The 19,209-nt window shown below is 36.3% G+C and overlaps 1 protein-coding gene across 5 annotated transcripts in view; it reads right to left on the reverse strand.

Annotated features, from left to right (window-relative positions):
* Positions 1 to 2,311: 2,311 nt before the first annotated feature.
* LOC112161536 (kinesin-like protein KIF20B) overlaps positions 2,312 to 19,209 on the reverse strand; it is a 55,445-nt gene continuing 38,547 nt past the window's right edge. For 4 of the 5 annotated variants that reach the window (XM_036215462.1, XM_036215464.1, XM_036215463.1 and 1 more), the window contains exons 31-35: positions 13,557 to 13,598; positions 7,543 to 7,617; positions 7,208 to 7,325; positions 4,864 to 5,006; positions 2,312 to 3,348 (exon numbers count right to left, since the gene is read on the reverse strand). In XM_036215462.1, coding sequence (XP_036071355.1) covers positions 3,268 to 3,348; positions 4,864 to 5,006; positions 7,208 to 7,325; positions 7,543 to 7,617; positions 13,557 to 13,598 — 459 coding nt within the window. In that variant the 3' untranslated portion in view covers positions 2,312 to 3,267. The remainder of the gene's footprint in view (positions 3,349 to 4,863; positions 5,007 to 7,207; positions 7,326 to 7,542; positions 7,618 to 13,556; positions 13,599 to 19,209) is intronic. The other variant, XM_024296734.2, reaches the window with a different exon arrangement.

The following is a 19,209-nucleotide window of genomic DNA, read 5'->3' on the forward strand; positions in this document are numbered from 1 at the left end:
AGATAAGTGGTCGGCAAATATTGAAACCATTATTGCGATTAATCGCGATTAATTTCTTCCAGGTTTGTGATTAATTAGTCAATTTCTTTTTAAATCGATTCCCGACCCTAGATTTTTATTAAACATATATTTAGTTCTTTATCTGTTCCTCTGATGTTTGCGTTCCTGATCCATTCGGGTCACTCCCACAGAGAACCCCAACATCCTCAGCTCTGCCTTACACTCTCTTCCTTAGAGTCTCTAAAAACCGTCAGTGGTTACTGGTCGTCGCAAACTGGGGTCACTCAATCCAGTTAATTACTAAAGCTCCAAAACAAGCAGGGCACCGTGGCCGCTCTCACCTGTTTCTACTCCTTTCTTTTCATTCTTGACACTCTGATCACCCCTGAAACCTTCCTCCACCCATTGACCCTAACCCTCCACCCTCTTCACCTCAGCTCCCTGCAGCTGCATCATTCCACTTCAGTTTCTCTTCGTCTTCCTGCGATTGACCTTGATCATTTCTTGTGTGTTCCTTCCTGTTTCGGGTCATGTCAGTGTGCTGTAAGCCTGTCCCAGGTGCCATGTAGGACTACACACTCACATGCTCCCACTCACAAACGAGCTCAGAACCTCGGGTCCAGCCCACGGATAGAGAGATGTGAAGTGTGGGAGGAAAGCCTGGAAACTCCAAAGAGAAGAGCCTCAGCTGGTAAACGGGGGATACTTCTGACAGTACATAAAAAAATATCTCAAATATGAATGTTTCTGGAGGCATTCGTAGATCAAAGCTTGACTGAAGCATGGTCACAAGCGGAGAAAGAACCTTAGATGGAGCAACTATTGAAAAGAAGGTTTTTATTGTCACAGAATGTATTTAGTTTTTGCAGAATGCAATTAAAAAGACATGAATATGAACAAAAACAGCTTTTAAAATAGTCGATGACCCGAGTGTGTTCAGACCTTCCAGTCACTCCACGGTTCATCTCTTTGATTTCCTTCCAAGTTCGTAAATAAAAACGGATCTCATCTGGGCGATCCCTCACAGACGGCGAACCTTTAAGGTTCTAGAATTTCCCTCCCATTTTTCTAGACAATATTTAACGTTTCAGAGTATCAGAGGTGTACCTGGAACGATGTTACTACCTCAGGATTTATAATCCGGTCACTTCCTCTCACGTTTCCATCTGAGTTCTGATATCATTTCTATGTTACAAAAAACTTATCGAAGATTTCACCTTTTCGTTTCAGGATGGAAAAAGATGCCGTGAATTAAGCAGGAAACTCCATTAAACTCAAGAATTTAACCAGTATTTGAAGTTGGAATTCAGTCTGGACTTTTGTGGCTTCCTAGTGATTATTCGCAGGTAAGTCGTCGCCAAAAAAAAAAAAAAAAACATCGCAATTAATCATGATTCATTTTTTCCAATTTGCGATACGTTCATTTTTTTACTGATTGACAGCTTTAAGTAAAAATAAACGTTCTAAATGAAGTTTTGTGTGTGATTTTCTATTGTGATAATTCAGATAAGCAGTCGGCAAATACTAGAACTAAAAAAAAAAGTGGCGATTAATTGCGATTAATCCCAATCCAAAAATTTATTTATTTATATTACTTTTAAACTGATTGACACCACTTATTAAAACTAGACGTTCTAAATGTACAGTTCTGTGTGTGATATTATATTGTGATTATTCACAGTTAATAAATGGTTGGTAAATACGGTAAAAACAAAAACATCACCATTTATTTTTTTTTAGGTTTGTGATGAATTAGGTAATTTTTTTTTATTTATTTCCGGCCCTGAAGAAAAGCTTTCTATTGAACATTTATTTAAGAGAAGTGGTTTGGAAAAAAAGGGAATATCTGAACACCAGAATTCTCAAAATCAGATCGATTCAGTTTGTTGAAACAGTTTGAGAAGTGTTGTTTCAAAATAAAATGAAAAAAAAAACAAAACTAATGCTCATCTCTGAACAACCAATTTTTAAAATTTGGAATCAGAAATTTTATTTCAAGAAATAAAAACATTAAACAAACAAAAACGTGTTTCACCTTAAAGCTTTCAGGGTCATCTTCCTTTTTGTTTATTCAGAATGTTTTTAAGAATACAAACTGAATCACGGCTGGATGCTGCAGCGGAGGAACCGTGTGATTGATGAACATCTCTCGTTCGTTACACAGGAGTGAAAGTAGAAGAGTATGTTTGTCGACTTCACAGAAGCAAAATGTTCTCAGATGTCGAGCTTTGAATAGAAAGAAGGAAAATGGGAAAAAGGTGGAAAACTTCAAAGCATTTTTGGGGAAAAAAAACGACTTAAAAACCACGTGTGACGGTTTGCTATAAGGTGCATCTTTATTTAGCGAGTGAACGTGCCAAAAAAGTCAAAGAAATACAAAAGAAAACACAAAAGAACTTTTTCTCTTACAAAGAACAATCCTTCATTCTGAACAGAACGAGACATGAGAAGTATGTCGTAGGTGGAGCGGCTGAAACAGGAATTCTGCTTCGTCTTTAAACACTGCGCAGCGGCGGCGTTCACCGGGAGATAAAGTGCAGGTGGAGTTGGGACACGCGTGTTCTGGAGGCTCCTGCAGCTCCGCTCCAAACCCTTTTCAAGCCTCGACTCACACGAAGCTTCATCAAAAGCTTCTGTGTCAGCGGATAAATCTACAGTCAGTCCAGCAGACGGAACAATGAAAGCTTCAGATCACCGCTTATTTAAATCGGCTAATTATGGCATTAAATTGGGTTTTTTTTAATAGTTTGACACAAATGTGGAATTAGAGTCAAATAAAAGTGTTTATGATCATTATTTTAAACACAATTAAGTGAAAATAACATGTTTAAGAGCATATGAAGGATTTGGAGCAGAGCTTTGCTAAGATTCTCAAAGGTTCGCCATAAGCAGCTTCTTTAAATCTCAATAAAAAGTGTTGTTGATCACATGACAAAGTGATCAATATTTTAGCAGTAGTAGTTGTAAAAAAAGACAAAAAAAATTAGAATTGTTATAAAATGTAAGAAACGGTTTAGTATCGAGTATAGTGTAAATATAAGCAGCAACAAGAGGATCTTAGATCAAAAACTAAAGTTTTCTATAATTTCTTTTCATCATCATTACTTCCAATATAATCACCATAATATACAAAAGTGAGTTTTCTCGACTCTAAATCAGCATATACTGCAAGGTATATTTAAGACAAAATAACTAGTGTTTTTAAAGAAGAACTGTAGTAATACTTTGTTTAACTGAAACCAAACGGTTCAGACCTTTATTAGGTTGTTATTTAGCCACTCGGGAGCGAAGGCGGCGCTTGATGATGTTATGGTCGCTCTCTTTGCTTTCTGGTTCTCTGTTGAGGATCTGAAACAGGAGGAAAAAAAAAGAGGATTTGAGGTCCTCAAAAGCTGAAACAGTCGGTCAAAACCTGTATTTTTACAGTAATTTGATCCTTTGTTTATTGAAAAAAATGATCCAACTCCACGGCTTTTGAATGTTTTCACACAAACTGAACACAAAACTGGTTTTCCTCTCCAGTCTCGTATCTGCAGCTGATAAACTCGCCAAACATCGAGGGACCGAAACACAAGAAGTGAATCTAAACAAATAAAACATCTCAAATTGTTTATTTTTTCTGAAGGAGTTCTACATTTGGATCAGTTATAGAATAAAACTACAAAAACGGATTAGAAAACAGGTCTTTACTACAGATTATGGCTGCCATGATTAGTCGGCTATTAAAATAGTCGATGACTAATTTAATAGTTGATTAGTCGTTACTTTATAATATGATATGGAGTCAGAGTTTAGTAAAGTTGAAAGATATAATAGCATCATGCTAGCTTTTTGGAATATTTTGTTATTAATTAAGGTTATTTAGGCTATTTAGCTATTTCAGACATGCTAGTTATTCTGGCTAATTTATGATTTTTTTTTCAGTTTTTTAGGCTAATTTGGCATTTAACTAATATGTTAGCTGGCTATCAGCTTCAGTGTTTTCAGCTATTAGCTGTTGCGTTTTCAGGTCTTAGCTTGAGCATTTTAGGCTATCAGCCTCAGCATTTTCAGCTATTAGCTGCAGCGTTTTCAGCTATCAGCTTAAGAGTTTTCAGCTATTAGCTTCAGTGTTTTCAGCTATTAGCTGCAGCGTTTTCAGCTATCAATTTCAGCATCTTTAGCTATCAACTTCAGTGTTTTCAGCTATTAGCTTCAGCATTTTCAGCTATTAGCTGTTGCGTTTTGGCTATCAATTTCAGCATCTTTAGCCCTCAACTTCAATGTTTTCAGCCATCAGCTTAAGCAACTTCAGCTATCAGCTTCAGCGTTTTCAGCTATCAGCTATTATCTTATTTTTAGTTAGTTTAAAGCTAATGATGGTTAAGATGTGTGTTTTACATCCACTTTGGGTGTGACTTGATTAGTTGACTAATCTGAAAAAATAACCAGTGATTAGTCGACTATTAAAATAATTGTTTGTGGTCGCACTAGTAGATTCGACAGATTTTAATTGTAGAAATGTGGAAGGTCTATAATTTAGATTTTAGCCAAATATTGGGCAGACATGACAGCAGTGGATATGCAGGCTGGTTTGGTTTGTGTCAAATATCCGATTGTTCCAAATTTTTCATCTTTCTGGACAATTAAAATCATTTCTTTTTACTTTAAATTTTATTTTTTTGTCTTGATCCTGGACTGTTAACATTAAATCAAATTTGTCATCATTGTGGAAAAAGTGAAACATATAAATTCTGCAAACCAGCCGATTAATCTGAATATTTGCACTTTAAATCCAAACATCTTAACACAAAAAAACATATTTTTTGTGATTTTTCTTAAAGATTAAAAAAAATATCGATCTAAGCAGAGTGTGAGACTTACAGGGTGGGAGGGCATTTCCATGGGAGAGGAGATCTCAGGTCTGTAGAGTTTTCTGGTTTTCTTGGCTCTCAGAGCCAGTGAGGAAGAGGAGGCTGCTGACTCTGCATCAGCTCGACCGCTCACAAGACTCATCATCTTCTTGGCTGCGGAGAAAAGCAGGACTTCAGATCACTTCAGAGATCCAGAAAACAAGTGCACAGCGTTCCAGTTCTTTTAGAATTCTTTGGACAAGGTCACAGCTGGAACTAAACCCAAATATTTAATAAAAGGATCATTAAAAGTCTAGTGCAGTGTAGAATGTAAATGCAGAACATGTATGTTGGAGTCTAAGCTGTGTAATAAAGTGGGATAGATTCTAGTATCTGATTGATCACATGAACCTTTACATGGAGATGTGATTACTGCTGCTTTTGTAGAACTCTTCAAAATAAATAAATCTGATCTCACGACATCATCCGTGTCTTCCATACATTAGAACCGAGATATCCACAGACACCACTCCGTGTAGCGATCAGGCTAAAAACATTAGAATTAGAACCGAGATATCCACAGACACCACTCCGTGTAGCGATCAGGCTAAAAACATTAGCTGGTAGCTCCGGCAGTGGAATCGAGGAAGACGTCTTTGGGCAGTAAATCGACCGTGCGGTGAAGGACAGGCGGCTGACGTGAATTTGTAAGCAAATCACATTCTATGTGAGCACAGCTTCAAGCTTAACAAAACTGTCTGTTTCTGTCTAAAACATGTGTAACCGTGACTACGGTAAATCTCAACTTTGTTCGTAAGGTGTAAAAAAACAAACAAAAAAAAAGTCACTTTACATTAGCCACGTTAGTGAATTTACAACAACATCCAACCACGTTTGCAGTAGAATTTATCCACATATAAGGCGCTCTGGATTATAAAGCATAATGTTTTAGGACTTTTATTTATTTCTCACTTTATTTTGCTTTTATTACTGCGTTTTTTTGTGTTATGACTACATATTTTATTGATCTTACTTTACTCTTAAACCAAAGGTCTGCAACCTCTAGCACCAAAAGAGCCATATGGTCCCGTTTCTGACAGACCAGAACCAACCAGGAGCCACCAAATCCACTAAATCTGTTAGAACTTACACTTTATTTTTTATGTGGCAATTTAGTGATTCCTTTAGAAAATGTAGTTTCCAAATATTTATAACTGAATTTTAAAAAAGGTTAATATTTTTCTATAAATAACTAACATTTTTAATTCTGACAGCAGCAAACAAATGATCTTTTCAAAATAAAATTCAATGTGTCAAATAAGATCCTCCAGTTGCAGCAGATTTTGAATTAAAAATTCAAGAAAACAAAGTCAAACTTGACTTTTTTTTCATTAAGACAACAAATAGATGCTAGGGTGCAGCATATATTAGAATGGATAAACTCAATAACTAATTTAATGTTTATTAAAAAGTTAGCAGTTTTCTTAAAACCAAAGAGCTGCATGTGGCTCCAGAGCTTCAGGTTGGGAGACGGACATCTATGCTTCTGAACTCTAACATGAATGACTAAAACTGATTGTTTTCAAGGATGAAATAGATACATTTCCTCTCAGACATCATTAAATATCCCAAGTTTATTCCCTTTTCCCCGTTTTGTTGTTATGTTTACGGAACAGCTGCAGAGGAACTCTCCAGTTTGTCCTTGTATGTTCCGACTCTGAGACTGCAAGCTGCTCATCTGCTGTGAAATTTAAAGATCCCACAAGCCCATCAGGACTGTTAGCCTCTTAGAGCTAAACGAGTGCAGCGGGGAGCTTTTAGTGTATTTACGACACTTCAGAGCGTTTGTAAATGTGTTTGCGTGAAGCTTGTGAAGCTCCGCTTTCTCACTGATCTACAAAAACAAGAGGCATTTAAATGGGTTTTCATTCCCAACTAATCCACTATAAAAAGACACAAATTTAGCTGGGACTCATGCTGTTGGAGGCGGCTTTACAAAAGCAAAAAACACATTTAGAGTCAAAACATCTTTAAAAAAATAATTAGGAGAAAAGTGGTGAAAATTGACGGAATAAGAAACGAAAATTGCAATTTAAATTCTTATTAACACTCAGGTTTGCTGAGATGTAGAAGACTCACAATAAAAAACAGTATTTTATAGGGATAAAACTCCCTTAAATGTGTTTTATGGAGGTCAGGATTCTCAGCAGAAGCTCCAGAATTATCATTTTGTTGCTGGAACATCTGCTGTTTGACTTAAATAGGTCAACTAGTCCTCTTTATTCCAAGGTAAAGGACATCTGCACGACCCAGTCTTTACCTTTCTTATTGCTCAGATTTATCCCTTTTATCTGTGTAAATTGTTCCACACTGACCTTTAGAGCCCAGCAGCGTCGGGGAGCTTTGCAAGAAGTCTCCGATCTTCTGCAGCGTGCCCTCCTTCCTGCTGCGGACGCTGCTCTGGGAGTCATGGCGACCCGCCGGGGAGGAGCTCTGACCACAGGGCGGAGAAACAGAAGGAAATGAAGCTTCAGGACTGTCAACGTATAACAGACTGGATTTAAGTGATGGACAGAAGAAGCAGAAGTACAAATTGATTTCTTGTTTTGTTTAGATTTGGCACCAGAGGAGAATTTCAGCTGTTTCAACTTAAGTTAGTTTTAGTAACATGCATCTTTGGCTGTTATGTAAGCATGTTTCGGCGTCTTACATCTTCTTTTTGTGGGGTCAGCCTTGGCGTCAGTTTGCTTCTCGTGTTCCTCCTGTTCTCTGCCTCCACCTCTTCCTGTTAACAAGCAGCCAGCCGAAGAGAACAAACACAGACAGACAACATGACATGAGGGTAACAAACACCGAGTCATCTCTACCAGAGGACTGGTGGAGCAGGCAGGGACAACATCCGCTAAATATTTCAGAACAAGGAGTGATGGGATGGAGATGGTCTGGATTTCAGGTGGAAACCTACAAGCTGCAAATCAGTAACAATAAACTTTAACGGTTTAAGTAACTTTTAGTCCAAGAAAACAATGTCCAGCTAAAGGGTGTTTACAATAAATCAAGTTTGTCTGCAAAAAAAGAAAATTGAAGACAAGAAAAAATATTTTTCTAAAACCACAAAAGCAGAAATGGACACAAGAACACAAACCAACAGTCGAATATTAGGAGAAAAAAACTACTGACCTAAAAATGTGCATAGATAGCTGATATTTTTATAAGTGGGGCAAAAAAAAAAATACGGTCAACAAAAAATATGACAAAAAATTTACAAAAAGTTTTCAATTAAAAAAAATGTCCAGGTGACACTATAATCTATCTTTAACATTTCATAATCCTAATAATCTGTCAATTCTGTGGAAAAATACTGCAGTTTAAAATGTCTCTTTTTCCAATTAATCCATAAATAAAATATCTAAATCAATGAAAAAGAAAATTAGCTACAAACTTATATCTAAACTAAAAAAGCAGAACAAGAGTTTATTATTTGATTGTAAAATCTGAACACATTTTAATAATGCTGGGAATAAAATGAGTTATAAATATATTTAAGTAATTACAGACTGAAATGTGGTTTTAATATAAACAAGGGCCAGGAATGGATTTAAAAAAAATCAACTAATTAATCAACCGCTAATATGAGATAATTAATCTTTTTAATGACAGTATTTTACCTTTTTATTAAAATAAAATGTTTTTGCCCAAAAATTACAAATAAATGCCATATTATCTATTTACTTTAATAAAATCTCAATCACAGAATGTAAAAAAAAAGGTTTACGTTTATTTATACATCGTTTTATTAGGCTGCAGGGCAGGACGAGCGTCAATATTAACGCATTAATTATGATTTATTAATCACGTGCATCACAAACTGTCACAGCCCTAATATAAACGTTTTCATAATTTTTTCCCATTTGGAAGAAAATTATTCTGCAAATTGGCTGCTTGTTAAAACTTTCTGTAAAGTTGGGCGTACATTTTCCACAAATAAGCAAAAACAATCTTTTCTGATCTCGTCTTGAAAAAGGTGCAGCAGAAACATAAATGTATAATGTTTATGCATTTAGAAACCACCAGGATTAATCCTATAAATGTTCTGTTTCTAATGAAAGCAACAATAATCTGATGTGAGTCGTGAGTCTATCCATGCAGCCGTCTCTGGTCAACACATCCATGAACATATTTAGGCACTTAAGCAAATGAGCGGATTCTGACTCACGGGGAGTTTGACCTGAGAGGCCGCCTCGCCGGCAACAGAGGAGTGGGCGTGGCAGCGAGGACGGAGTCATCAGTGACTCAGAGGACGTCTTTAAAAATATCAGGATGAGTAAAAGAAACGGCGGACAGAAACGTGGAAAAGAAGGAGGGACTGTGTTCAGAAATGTGGGGAGATGTTTGGAAAAAATGGAACGTAACAAAATAATACAAAAAAAGTAAAAATAAACGATGACAAAGGAATGGAATTTTGAAGAATAGGTGCAGTAAAAGTTAAAAATATTCTCAGTTTACCTCACAATTATCTGATAAAAGCTTTAACATTCAGATATCACAAAAACCCACTTTATCCTCAGAATTCAATCAGAGCGACAAAGAAGGAGATATTTTTTGGACATTTTCTTCTCTAAACAAACTGTTAACGGTGTGAATTTAAGAAACAATAAGAACTTGGGTATCAGGCAGAACATTTTAACAAATATCGGAAAACTAATGACCTTAAAACATTTTTTTTAAATGTTTTGTTTCAATCTCTAAGGCATTCTTCTATATAAACAATCTTCCATTAAAAAAAAAGTCAACATATTCCTTGAGATGATGAAAATCCTGACCTTAAAAAACATTTTTTTTTTAAAAAAAGGCTTTCTTTAAAGTAGCCGACATCTCAAAATATAATTTAAAAGTGAATAGTTGAAATGAGAAGCTGACAAAACTAAAAATATATCAGAAAGATTTAAGATTTATCACTTATTGGGTGAACTCAGCAGGAAAAGAAAGACGTTCACTTTATATAACACTTTACTACCTTCTTAAAAAGACCCCAAACTCTTTACAGTCACATTCATCGACACACAATCATGGCGGTTCTGCTGCCAAACACTGGAACAATTTGAGGGTCAGTGCCTTTCCTGAGCACAATTCTGATCAGAGGTCGACCGCTCTACCACTGCACCACGGCCTCCCTAAAAAAAGATCTAAAACTTCACATATTCATCCAATGATGACGTGTTTCAACAAAATGTGGCACAAAACGTAAAGATATTCATAACTGGATGAATACATGTTTGCTTTGCACATGCTAATTAATTACACTCCGCAAAGCTACTGTCTTCCACGGCGTGCATTAATATCTGATAATGCACACTTCACTGGGGATTATCCAACTTACAAGATGGTCACTTACAAAATAAATACATTTTCTATCCATTTTTAGTACTATATTCTTGTTATTTTTTAAGTTTAGCTGTTTTTTTCACAAAAGGGGGACTATTTAATACGTAATGCGGCCTGTTGTCACGGTAACACGACAACGCGACGCTGAGCCAGAAGCAATCTTGACTGCAGCGGAAAAGGAAAGCGATATAAACGACATGTTAAATAAAGCTTCAGTTCAGAGATAAAGTTCACCTCTCAATGTTTGCTTTTGTCCAGAAGATGAAGGAAAAGTTTTTTTTAAAGAAATCTTTTTTTTTAGGTGTGCATCCACACCCAGCAGCCAATCAGAATCGAGTATTCTCCTGGATCACTTAAAGTGAAGAAATGTTTTTAAATCTTATGGCTGCATGTCAGAGTCTTTGTTTTCTTGGAGTAAAACTGCAGACGTAAAAGTCTTTGAGTTGTGCTCATCTTACTGTTGATGTGTTTTGTGCTCACAAATTACACTTCTGAGTTAATACTTCTTAAATTTAAACATTTCAGATGATAAAAAAGAAGAAAAATGTTCTCTCTGGCCTGTTTTTGCACAAACGCTACATATTGTTGTATAAGATTCCCTCATAAAACATTGTGATTAATCACAACCTAAAAGTTTGATTAATCAGACTTTTTTTTAATCGATTGACAGCATAGTTGGGCATCAATGATCCATTGCATTAAATCTTGTACATTATTTCCATTATTTCCACAGAAAAAGCAGAAACTGCAATCAAAGCTGTTAGTTTTGACTCTTGTTTTGAAATTCAGGCACCGCTGGGCGCCGTCAGTCAGGCAGCTGATTAGCAACACCTGTGTTTGCTCAAAGAACCCTTTGAAGAGGCGTAGACTGATCAGGATCAGGCATACTTCAAACCGTTCCCACAAAACCGTCGTTTGACTGGAGCTCTGGTACCATCTCCAAACCGAGGGTCAGAAACGGGTCACCAGCGACTTTCAATCGTATTCAAACAAAAATATTCAGAGCAGTTCGTTTTTTTAGAGGGCTCATACTCGACACCAAAGCTCATTTCACAAGTAAATGATAAAACCATCTATAAATCGAATTACAATCAGGCTTAGTTATAACAAAGAAATACTGTTTTGGTTTCTTCAAGCTGTTCTATGTCAGCTCAAGAGGAGATCTAGACGTTGAAGTGGTTTAAGTGAATGATTCCTCCTATAGCTGGAGACAGAGTGGGCCTGCAGTCATTCAAGCAACCTTATGACTATGAGGTTCTTCAATCCAGTTATTTGTGCAAGTGTCCTTGAAAGAAAAAAAAGAGCTCAATCCCGAATGTGAGAGCTTGACCTGAAATGTAAGTTGACCCGCCTGTAGGAAGCAGAGCACTGCAGCAAGAGTTCCCTCCTCAAGGAGATGCCATGAGCAAGGTGACGGTAGACATCTACAGAAAACCAAAGACGCTTTTCTGCTCTCAATTTAGACACTTTTACCAAGAACAACCAAATAAGGCCTGTGATCCATTTTAAAGATAGTCCTTTAAAACGGATCAAAGGCCTTATTTTGTTTAGAGGTATTAGGTCGAGGGCATTGACATATATCGAGATGGACAAATCAAGGCTGTGACATCATCAACAGAAAATGCTTTACTTTGGGTTCCAAAAGAATTAAGTCAATTCAGTCGCCATTTTTCCACAGAACAGATTTCACCATTTTAAGACCAGGCGACATTAATAAGCAGCGATTGGTCCGAGTCGGTCTGAGTCATCATTTGAATCATTTCAATCACTATGGCAACCACTCTCACCAACCAGGAGTGAGTTTGTTGGAAAGCCACACCCCTTCTACTGAAAGCGGGCGAAGGGAGAAACTGTCTAACACATTGACGTGAATTTCAATGGACACCGCAACCCGCCCCCTTCTGTGTTCCAAACAGGAAGTACCCAAGAAGGCCAAAGTCCAATAGACTTCCATTGAGAAATAGACTGTTATTTCACAGTCATTTGATTTTTTAGAATAATCATTCTTGCTCTGGTGCTTCCTTCTCAACACGCTTTTTCTAATCCTATTTTTTTTAAGATTTATTTTCTTTTTGCCAGTTATTCAAGTTATAAACTGACCAATCAGATGCCTCAGTAAAAGCATGTGGCTCCCACTGGCCCCGCCCTGAACGTTGGACAGATTTCCCCGAGCTGCTTTCAGTGGGAGGGGTGTGGGCTACAAACAAGCCGGAACAAGCTCACTCATGATTGGTTGACAGTACTTCCTCTGAAAACGTGACTCAAACCGACTCGGTCCAATCGCTGTCGATGGGTTGCAATTGTTTGCAATATGGCGGTAGACACACCAGGAAGTGGCGGTAAAGGATGTGGCCTGATTTCCAATGCATTTCCTATGGGGGACCTCAACGCTTGCTGTGTCCAGTTCTTATCGACTGTCTATGGTCAAACGCTTTGAACATTGGAGGTGGGGGCCAGCGGACACCCCAGACTCTTATTGAGGCATCTGATTGGCCAGTTTATAACTTGAATAACTTGCGACAATGAAAATATATCATGAGAAAAAAAATAGGTTTACCAAGAACATGCTAATAAGAGATACTAGAGCAAGAATGGTTATTCTGACCAACAGAATGACTGAGTAATAGCAGTTTATTTTTCTGTAGAGGTCTACGCGATTTTTTCTTCCAGGAACGAGTGGGTATTTCCTGTTTGGAAAGCGAGGTGGGAGGGGGTAGTCTGTCCAGTTCTCTCTATATACTGTCTATGCTTGAAGAGCATGAAGATTCAGATCCAAACAAAGTCAAAATATGGAAATATCTCTAAATTTGAATATTTGACTTGATAATTTACTTTGACTAGTTATGACGATTCAAAAATAAAACAGATGGTTTAGTGTGTCTAGAGCAGGGTTGGACAAAGCTTTTAAATCGTGGGCCACAACAGGTTTTAAATTTGTTTTAATTTTTGTTATCCACCTCATTAGAAAAAGAAATAACAGGAAGATGGACAAAAAATGCTTTAATTTTGGTTAAAAATAATAGATTTACTTTAAAACAGAACACTTTTTAATTCAAAACCGTGACATTTGTTCTCATTTTAGAGCCAATTGCCCCAATGAGTTCATGTAGCTCAGGTAAAATGTAAACTTAGAGAATAAAACATTAGCGTTGTACTTTAATTCTACTTGAATGGATGGAAATGAGTCCTTAACTGAATGACATAAGAAGAAATCCAAACGTTTTGATGAGTTCTATGTTAATGATTTATGACTGATGAGTTTGATGGGGAATGTGGGTCTATGGTCCAATGGGAGTGGATGAAAACATGGTTTTATGAAGTGAAAAGGGAAAACGGTACCTCACGTGTTGCTTTCCGTTTACTCCTCCTAAAAATATAAGACTGAAAAGGAAAATGTTGTCAAGAAAGAGCTCTTAGTAAACAACCGACAGGAAAATGTACTAATTTTTCAAAAGACAGAGCAGTAAGTTATGCATAACCACGAAAATTGGAGTCTATTTAGTAGAAAATAATTCTAATTTTAACATAAATATCCCAAATGTCACGATGTTAAATGGACCCAGTAAACCGCTAAAGTGTCTGCCATGACGGTAGAGAAGTTATGTGTTCAGCGACTAAAGTACAGATCAGTAATTGGGCCAAAATATGGAACTCAACACATGGAATGACGTCCCAGGGAAGACGACCAGCAACCTCCATCTGCTGCACAACATGCAAGCTGCCACTGCAGTCAAAGATGGGACAAACTGAAGTAAATATAGAGGTCAGTCCAAAAGTAAAGTTAGACGAGGTGAACCGCTTTGCTTACAGACACAAAACCAAAAGTTAGCGACAAAGTAAAGGCTAATTTTGATCAAGTTGTGAATATGACTCACTGATAAAACAAAACAGATCTCAGCCTTTCAAACACATTTACATTAGGAGTGTTGCTATAAAACTGATTTTTTTGGTCAGCTGTGAAGCTCTTTAACATAACTTAAAATGAAAGTAGTGCTGCCACAAACAATTATTTTAATAGTCGACTAATCACTGATTATTTTTTCCGATTAGTCGACTAATCGGTTCATGCGCAAAGTGGATGTAAAACACACATCTTAACCATCATTAGCTTTAAACTAACTAAAAACTAGATATATTCACAGTAGCATTGTCTGCGATAATAATAGTGTGAATGCTGCAATCTGAATTTGGCGACTGAAGATGCTGAAATTGATAGCTAAAACGCTTAAGTTAATAGCCAGCTAAAATATTAGTTAAATGCCAAATTAGCCTAAAAAAAAAACTAAGTTAGTCAAAATAGCTAGCATGTTACTGAAATATTAGCTAAACTCCAAAATAGCCTAAAAATCTTAATAAATGCCGAAATTGTCTAAAAAGCTCGCATGATGTCATAACTTTACTTCACTCGGACTTCATATAACATAAAGTACCGACTAATCGACTATTAAATTAGTCATAGACCATTTTATTAGTCGATTAGTCGACTAATCATGGCAGCTCTAAATTAAAGACGTGTTTTTGTGAATTTTGCTTAAATACTCATGATCATCTCCAGACCTGACATTGTCTATATTACAAGTACAGTCTATTGTCTTATGACTCATCTTCTTTTACTTTCCATAAGCTGCATTTCCATTGACTGTAAAATTGATCAAATTAGATTTTCCATAACAAATTTGAATAATGGAAACACGTACATTTTGAAAAAACTCATTTATGGGAAAAAACGTTTTTGCACTTGGAGGAGGAGGTTTTTGAGGCGCATTGAAATTGCCATATTTCACAAAACTGCTTTGAAAACACTTTTTGTGAATTGAGTGTCATGTGACCAACAACCAGATACCACGCCACAAGAGAGGTTCCACAGCTCATCAAAAGTTGAGTGTGTCATGTGGAATCGTTGGATCTCCAGCTGCTCTGTAAAAATCCTAATTTCCCAAAATCTCTTCACCCGTAGTCGCTCCATGGTCTGAAGAAGACGCCGACGTCTCCTTTGATGGATGATGAGTGTGCAGGAAATGTGTTTTTATGGAAACAGTGTAGCTGTAAATGTTTTTTTTTTAACATTTCTAGAATTTCGATAAAGTTTTGCATATATGTGCAATTAAAATCCAAGTCAAATACAATGACTTTTTACAATATTTTATTGTATATTGTATTGTATATTTTAAAGTTGAAGGACCCTTGAGAAGCACAACTGCTCTAACAAGTAACTGTAAAAGCTAAATAGAACCCGAGTGTTTGCCGTTTTCTCTCTGTTGGAAACTTTTTATTCCTCTGAGGAGAAACTTTATTACTGCCACTTTAAACATTCTATGCATGATTTGAGGCTTACAAAGCTCGACATTAAAAGCCACCAAAGAGCTGAAGTGTTCTGAAACAAGGTTAAGAAAGATGGATTTTAGTCAGTTCCCCAATAAAAAACACAAAGCTCTCATTTAAATGTCTGCAGACCTTTGCAGCATTTCCATTTGTCTGGTCCCTCCACTGTGATTCTCTCCATGACCTGAGAGCGTACCCCGGTTTGTCCCATTAATCACCGGAGAACATGCTCTGTCTGCACTCCAGCTGATTCTCCGCTGGATCAAGGATAGGCCAAGATCCTGCTGACAGACAGACCTGCAGAGAAAAGACTCGAGTGCCGATGCGGTACAGATGAAGACGGAGTATCTGAAGCCAAATCCATTCAGGACAAAAACTTTCTTCACTTCCTTCCCCAGAAGATTTCTTTTTTTAAACGAATGTTGCTGTTTGCACCTAACACATGATGATCCCGTCAACAACTTCTGCTACAACAGCAGACTATTAGCCGTCAAGTGAACAGAGCTACAGCTCTACTTCCAGCTCCATCTGGCTCCTTTTGGGAAACAGTTTTCCATAATTTCAATGTACATGAAAGAAAGTGCCGACATCGGCGCAAAGCCAAACTGTTTTCTTCCCAATAATCTGTCCAGATGACTTCAGAAAACGCCTCAATGTTACTGAGTGTACAACGAACTAAGACTTTTGTCGTTTCACGATTCAAATCAGATATTTTCTCATTTGAAGATAAACTGGAATTTATTGGCCTTAGAGTTTAATCCATCACTGGGGCTGGGATTAAAAAAATCTTTGAGGTGATTTTGATTTGATTTCTATTTAATATCAATAGAAACAAACTTCCTTTTCCTGAGTCTTCAACAAATAAAAGCTTATTTCAGGTCATTTATAATGTAAAAATTGTGATTTTATAAACAGAAGTCTCGCTTTTGTTAAGTTTACATATATATCAGTTTTTATCAATTAAGTGTTTTCTTTATTTCAATTAAAGAAAACTAGTTACAATAGAAAAATGTCAAACTATTCAAATTGCAAACTTGTGAATTAAAATCGAATTGATGAGTTTGACAAAACGTAGATAATTTTATGTACATTTCAGTAGTTCTCGGCCAAATCCAGATTGCACCCTTACAGATTCTCCCTACCCCTCCAATTGTAGGGCATTGGGGGGGTCTGACATTGTCTTTTTAAGGAGTAGCTGTAGGGACTTTGACTGTGTATCCCTACTTTGAACCAGACAATTGTCAAAAGAGAATTCTTCTCAAATTTGAACTTCCTATATGGATATAACCATTAACAGCTGGATAGTTCAGTTGGTTAAAATAACTGGAACACGGCAAATAAAGTTTACATTTCCAGTGTGTGCAATGAGCTTCATCCAGTGTGGGTTCTTGGACAAACGAGAAACCACAAGAGGGTCCAAGTCTGAGTCTCCTGCAGCCCGGATTAAATACAGGGTTGTGTTTGGAAGAGAATCTGGCGTTAAAACTCCTGTGTGACACAGTCAAAGCTACTTCTCTGTGATAACCCCTGAAGGGATAAGCTGAAGGGGATACATGGATACTACTGCTGCTGACGAGACAAAAACATGGCATCCAACGCAGGGTTAACAAGAGCAGATTAAGTGAAACTATGAAAACGTCTAAAGAATCTTTTTAATCAATGTGAGGCGAGATTAGGTTCAACCTTCCTTTTTACCGCTTTATCAATAATGCACAGCAGCCATAACTATTCTCAGCTGCTCTTGAGCATGAGGTCATCCCTCTATAGGAATAAGCAGGTGCTCCCATCAAAAGCTTTCTTTTCCCACTGATTGTCTGGGCATATTCCAGATTCTGAGATTCACTTGGCCAGGAGTGTAAGGCAGTGATTCAGCGAGCATGACATCCCATTTTCACACATGGATTTTTCACAAATCAATCCTGGAATTTGCAGTAGAACATTTGCTCTGGCAGCATGAAGGAAACATCTGATGACAAACACTGCAGAGTTACATTAGGCTTTTTGTAGGAACTCCAAACCAAAGGTTTGTTGTAATCAGAGCAACAAGTTGTTCAACAAAAGAGTTGGAAACCGTTTTTGGTAGAGTACACTGATGTGATCCCAGCGCAGTAAAATAACAGGAAATACTATTTCACTTACTCTGAATATATTGTATGAAGGAAAGTGAAAATAAAGCTCTGTTCTAAAGTTCTGAATATATATTTCATGTACCGGTAATTAAAAATATTTGGAAATTAGGAAAATGAAAAATCTTGATTTTTATTTTGACGTTATACATTTTGCTCAATCTTTGATTGGTTTTGCCTTTTTGAAGTGTATGAAAGAAGACATTCTTTAAAAAAAATGTAAAATTTAAGATATTTATTTTTAACTGTCGCAATATTTAGAAAAAATAAATAAATCATGCATTTACTTTTTTCATAATTTAAAGATTACAATCAGGAATGTAAAACAAAACCACTAAATGTAGGTAAAAATGGGAAGAACATCATCAGACAACGACAGAACAACACGACCTGAGCAGTCCTCGACCTTGTGTACCGCTGGAGAGTCGGTTTAATGTGCTCTCTGGGGGCATAATGTATGATTATGATGTATGAACATGTGCACATATTCAGAAACATAAGCAGAAGGCCGTGCTTGTGTTTTTTACCGTATTTGCAATTCAGATAGATTTTTTTCCCATTTAATTAAAAACATTGAGACTAAGCAAAAACCGGCTTTCAGCAGCGTCAGCTTCTAACATTTCAGCTGTAACGTCAGTTATTCAAAATCAAACCAACCACGGAGCAATCATTTTAAGCAATGTGCAGTCATCAGAAAGTCACAGTTTCTTTCAAATTAAGGGTCAAACACCTGAATATTATCAGGTCTGATTAAAAAGATACATATGAAATACTTAGATATACAAAAAATAAAATGAATTTCTTTAAATTAACAGATTATTGTCACCCGCCTGCATTAAATAAGTACATTTTAGCTGACAACAAAGTTAAAAATAAAAATAAATAGAGATAAATGCCAAATATTTTACCTTAAAATTTGAATTTTTACTGTTTTTACATAAATTGTAGAGATATTTTTTATGTTTTGGAAGCTAAAGTTGGAAAAACTAAAACTTTGGGTAATAACCAAAATAGATCAGAGTATAAAAAAATGTAAAAAGGTTCATGAATCCTCAAATGAATTAAAGTTGAAAAATGTTTTGTAAAATACATGTTTCATTATTTTAAAGACTAAAATTACTTAAAAAAACTAAATGTTTTCTCTTCTTCTTCAAAAAATGTATAAATATTTATACATTACCAATATTTTCCAGAATCGATTCTTTGACAATCTTACGCTTATTTCCAACTTGTATAATTTTGACAACATATATTTTTATGGAGAGTAGAATATTTTAAGTTACTTAGGGTTTAAGTTGGTTTATTCTGGAATAACATTTATGCATTTTTATTGTTCAAAATTATCTTAAAAAAATAGTTTTTAAGTTTTAAAAATTAGCATTCTGCTAAATTTTTGACTCATTTTTTGTGTGTTTTTGAGCTAATATTTCAGCTACATGCTAGCTGTTTTGGCTAAATTAAGTTGTTTTTTTTTTCTTTTCTAGGCTAATTTGGCTTTTAGCCAACATTTTATCTGGGTTTCAGTGTCAGCGTTTTCAGCTTCA

This window comes from Oryzias melastigma, linkage group LG15 (genome assembly GCF_002922805.2).
Source record: "Oryzias melastigma strain HK-1 linkage group LG15, ASM292280v2, whole genome shotgun sequence".
Classification (NCBI taxonomy): domain Eukaryota; kingdom Metazoa; phylum Chordata; class Actinopteri; order Beloniformes; family Adrianichthyidae; genus Oryzias; species Oryzias melastigma.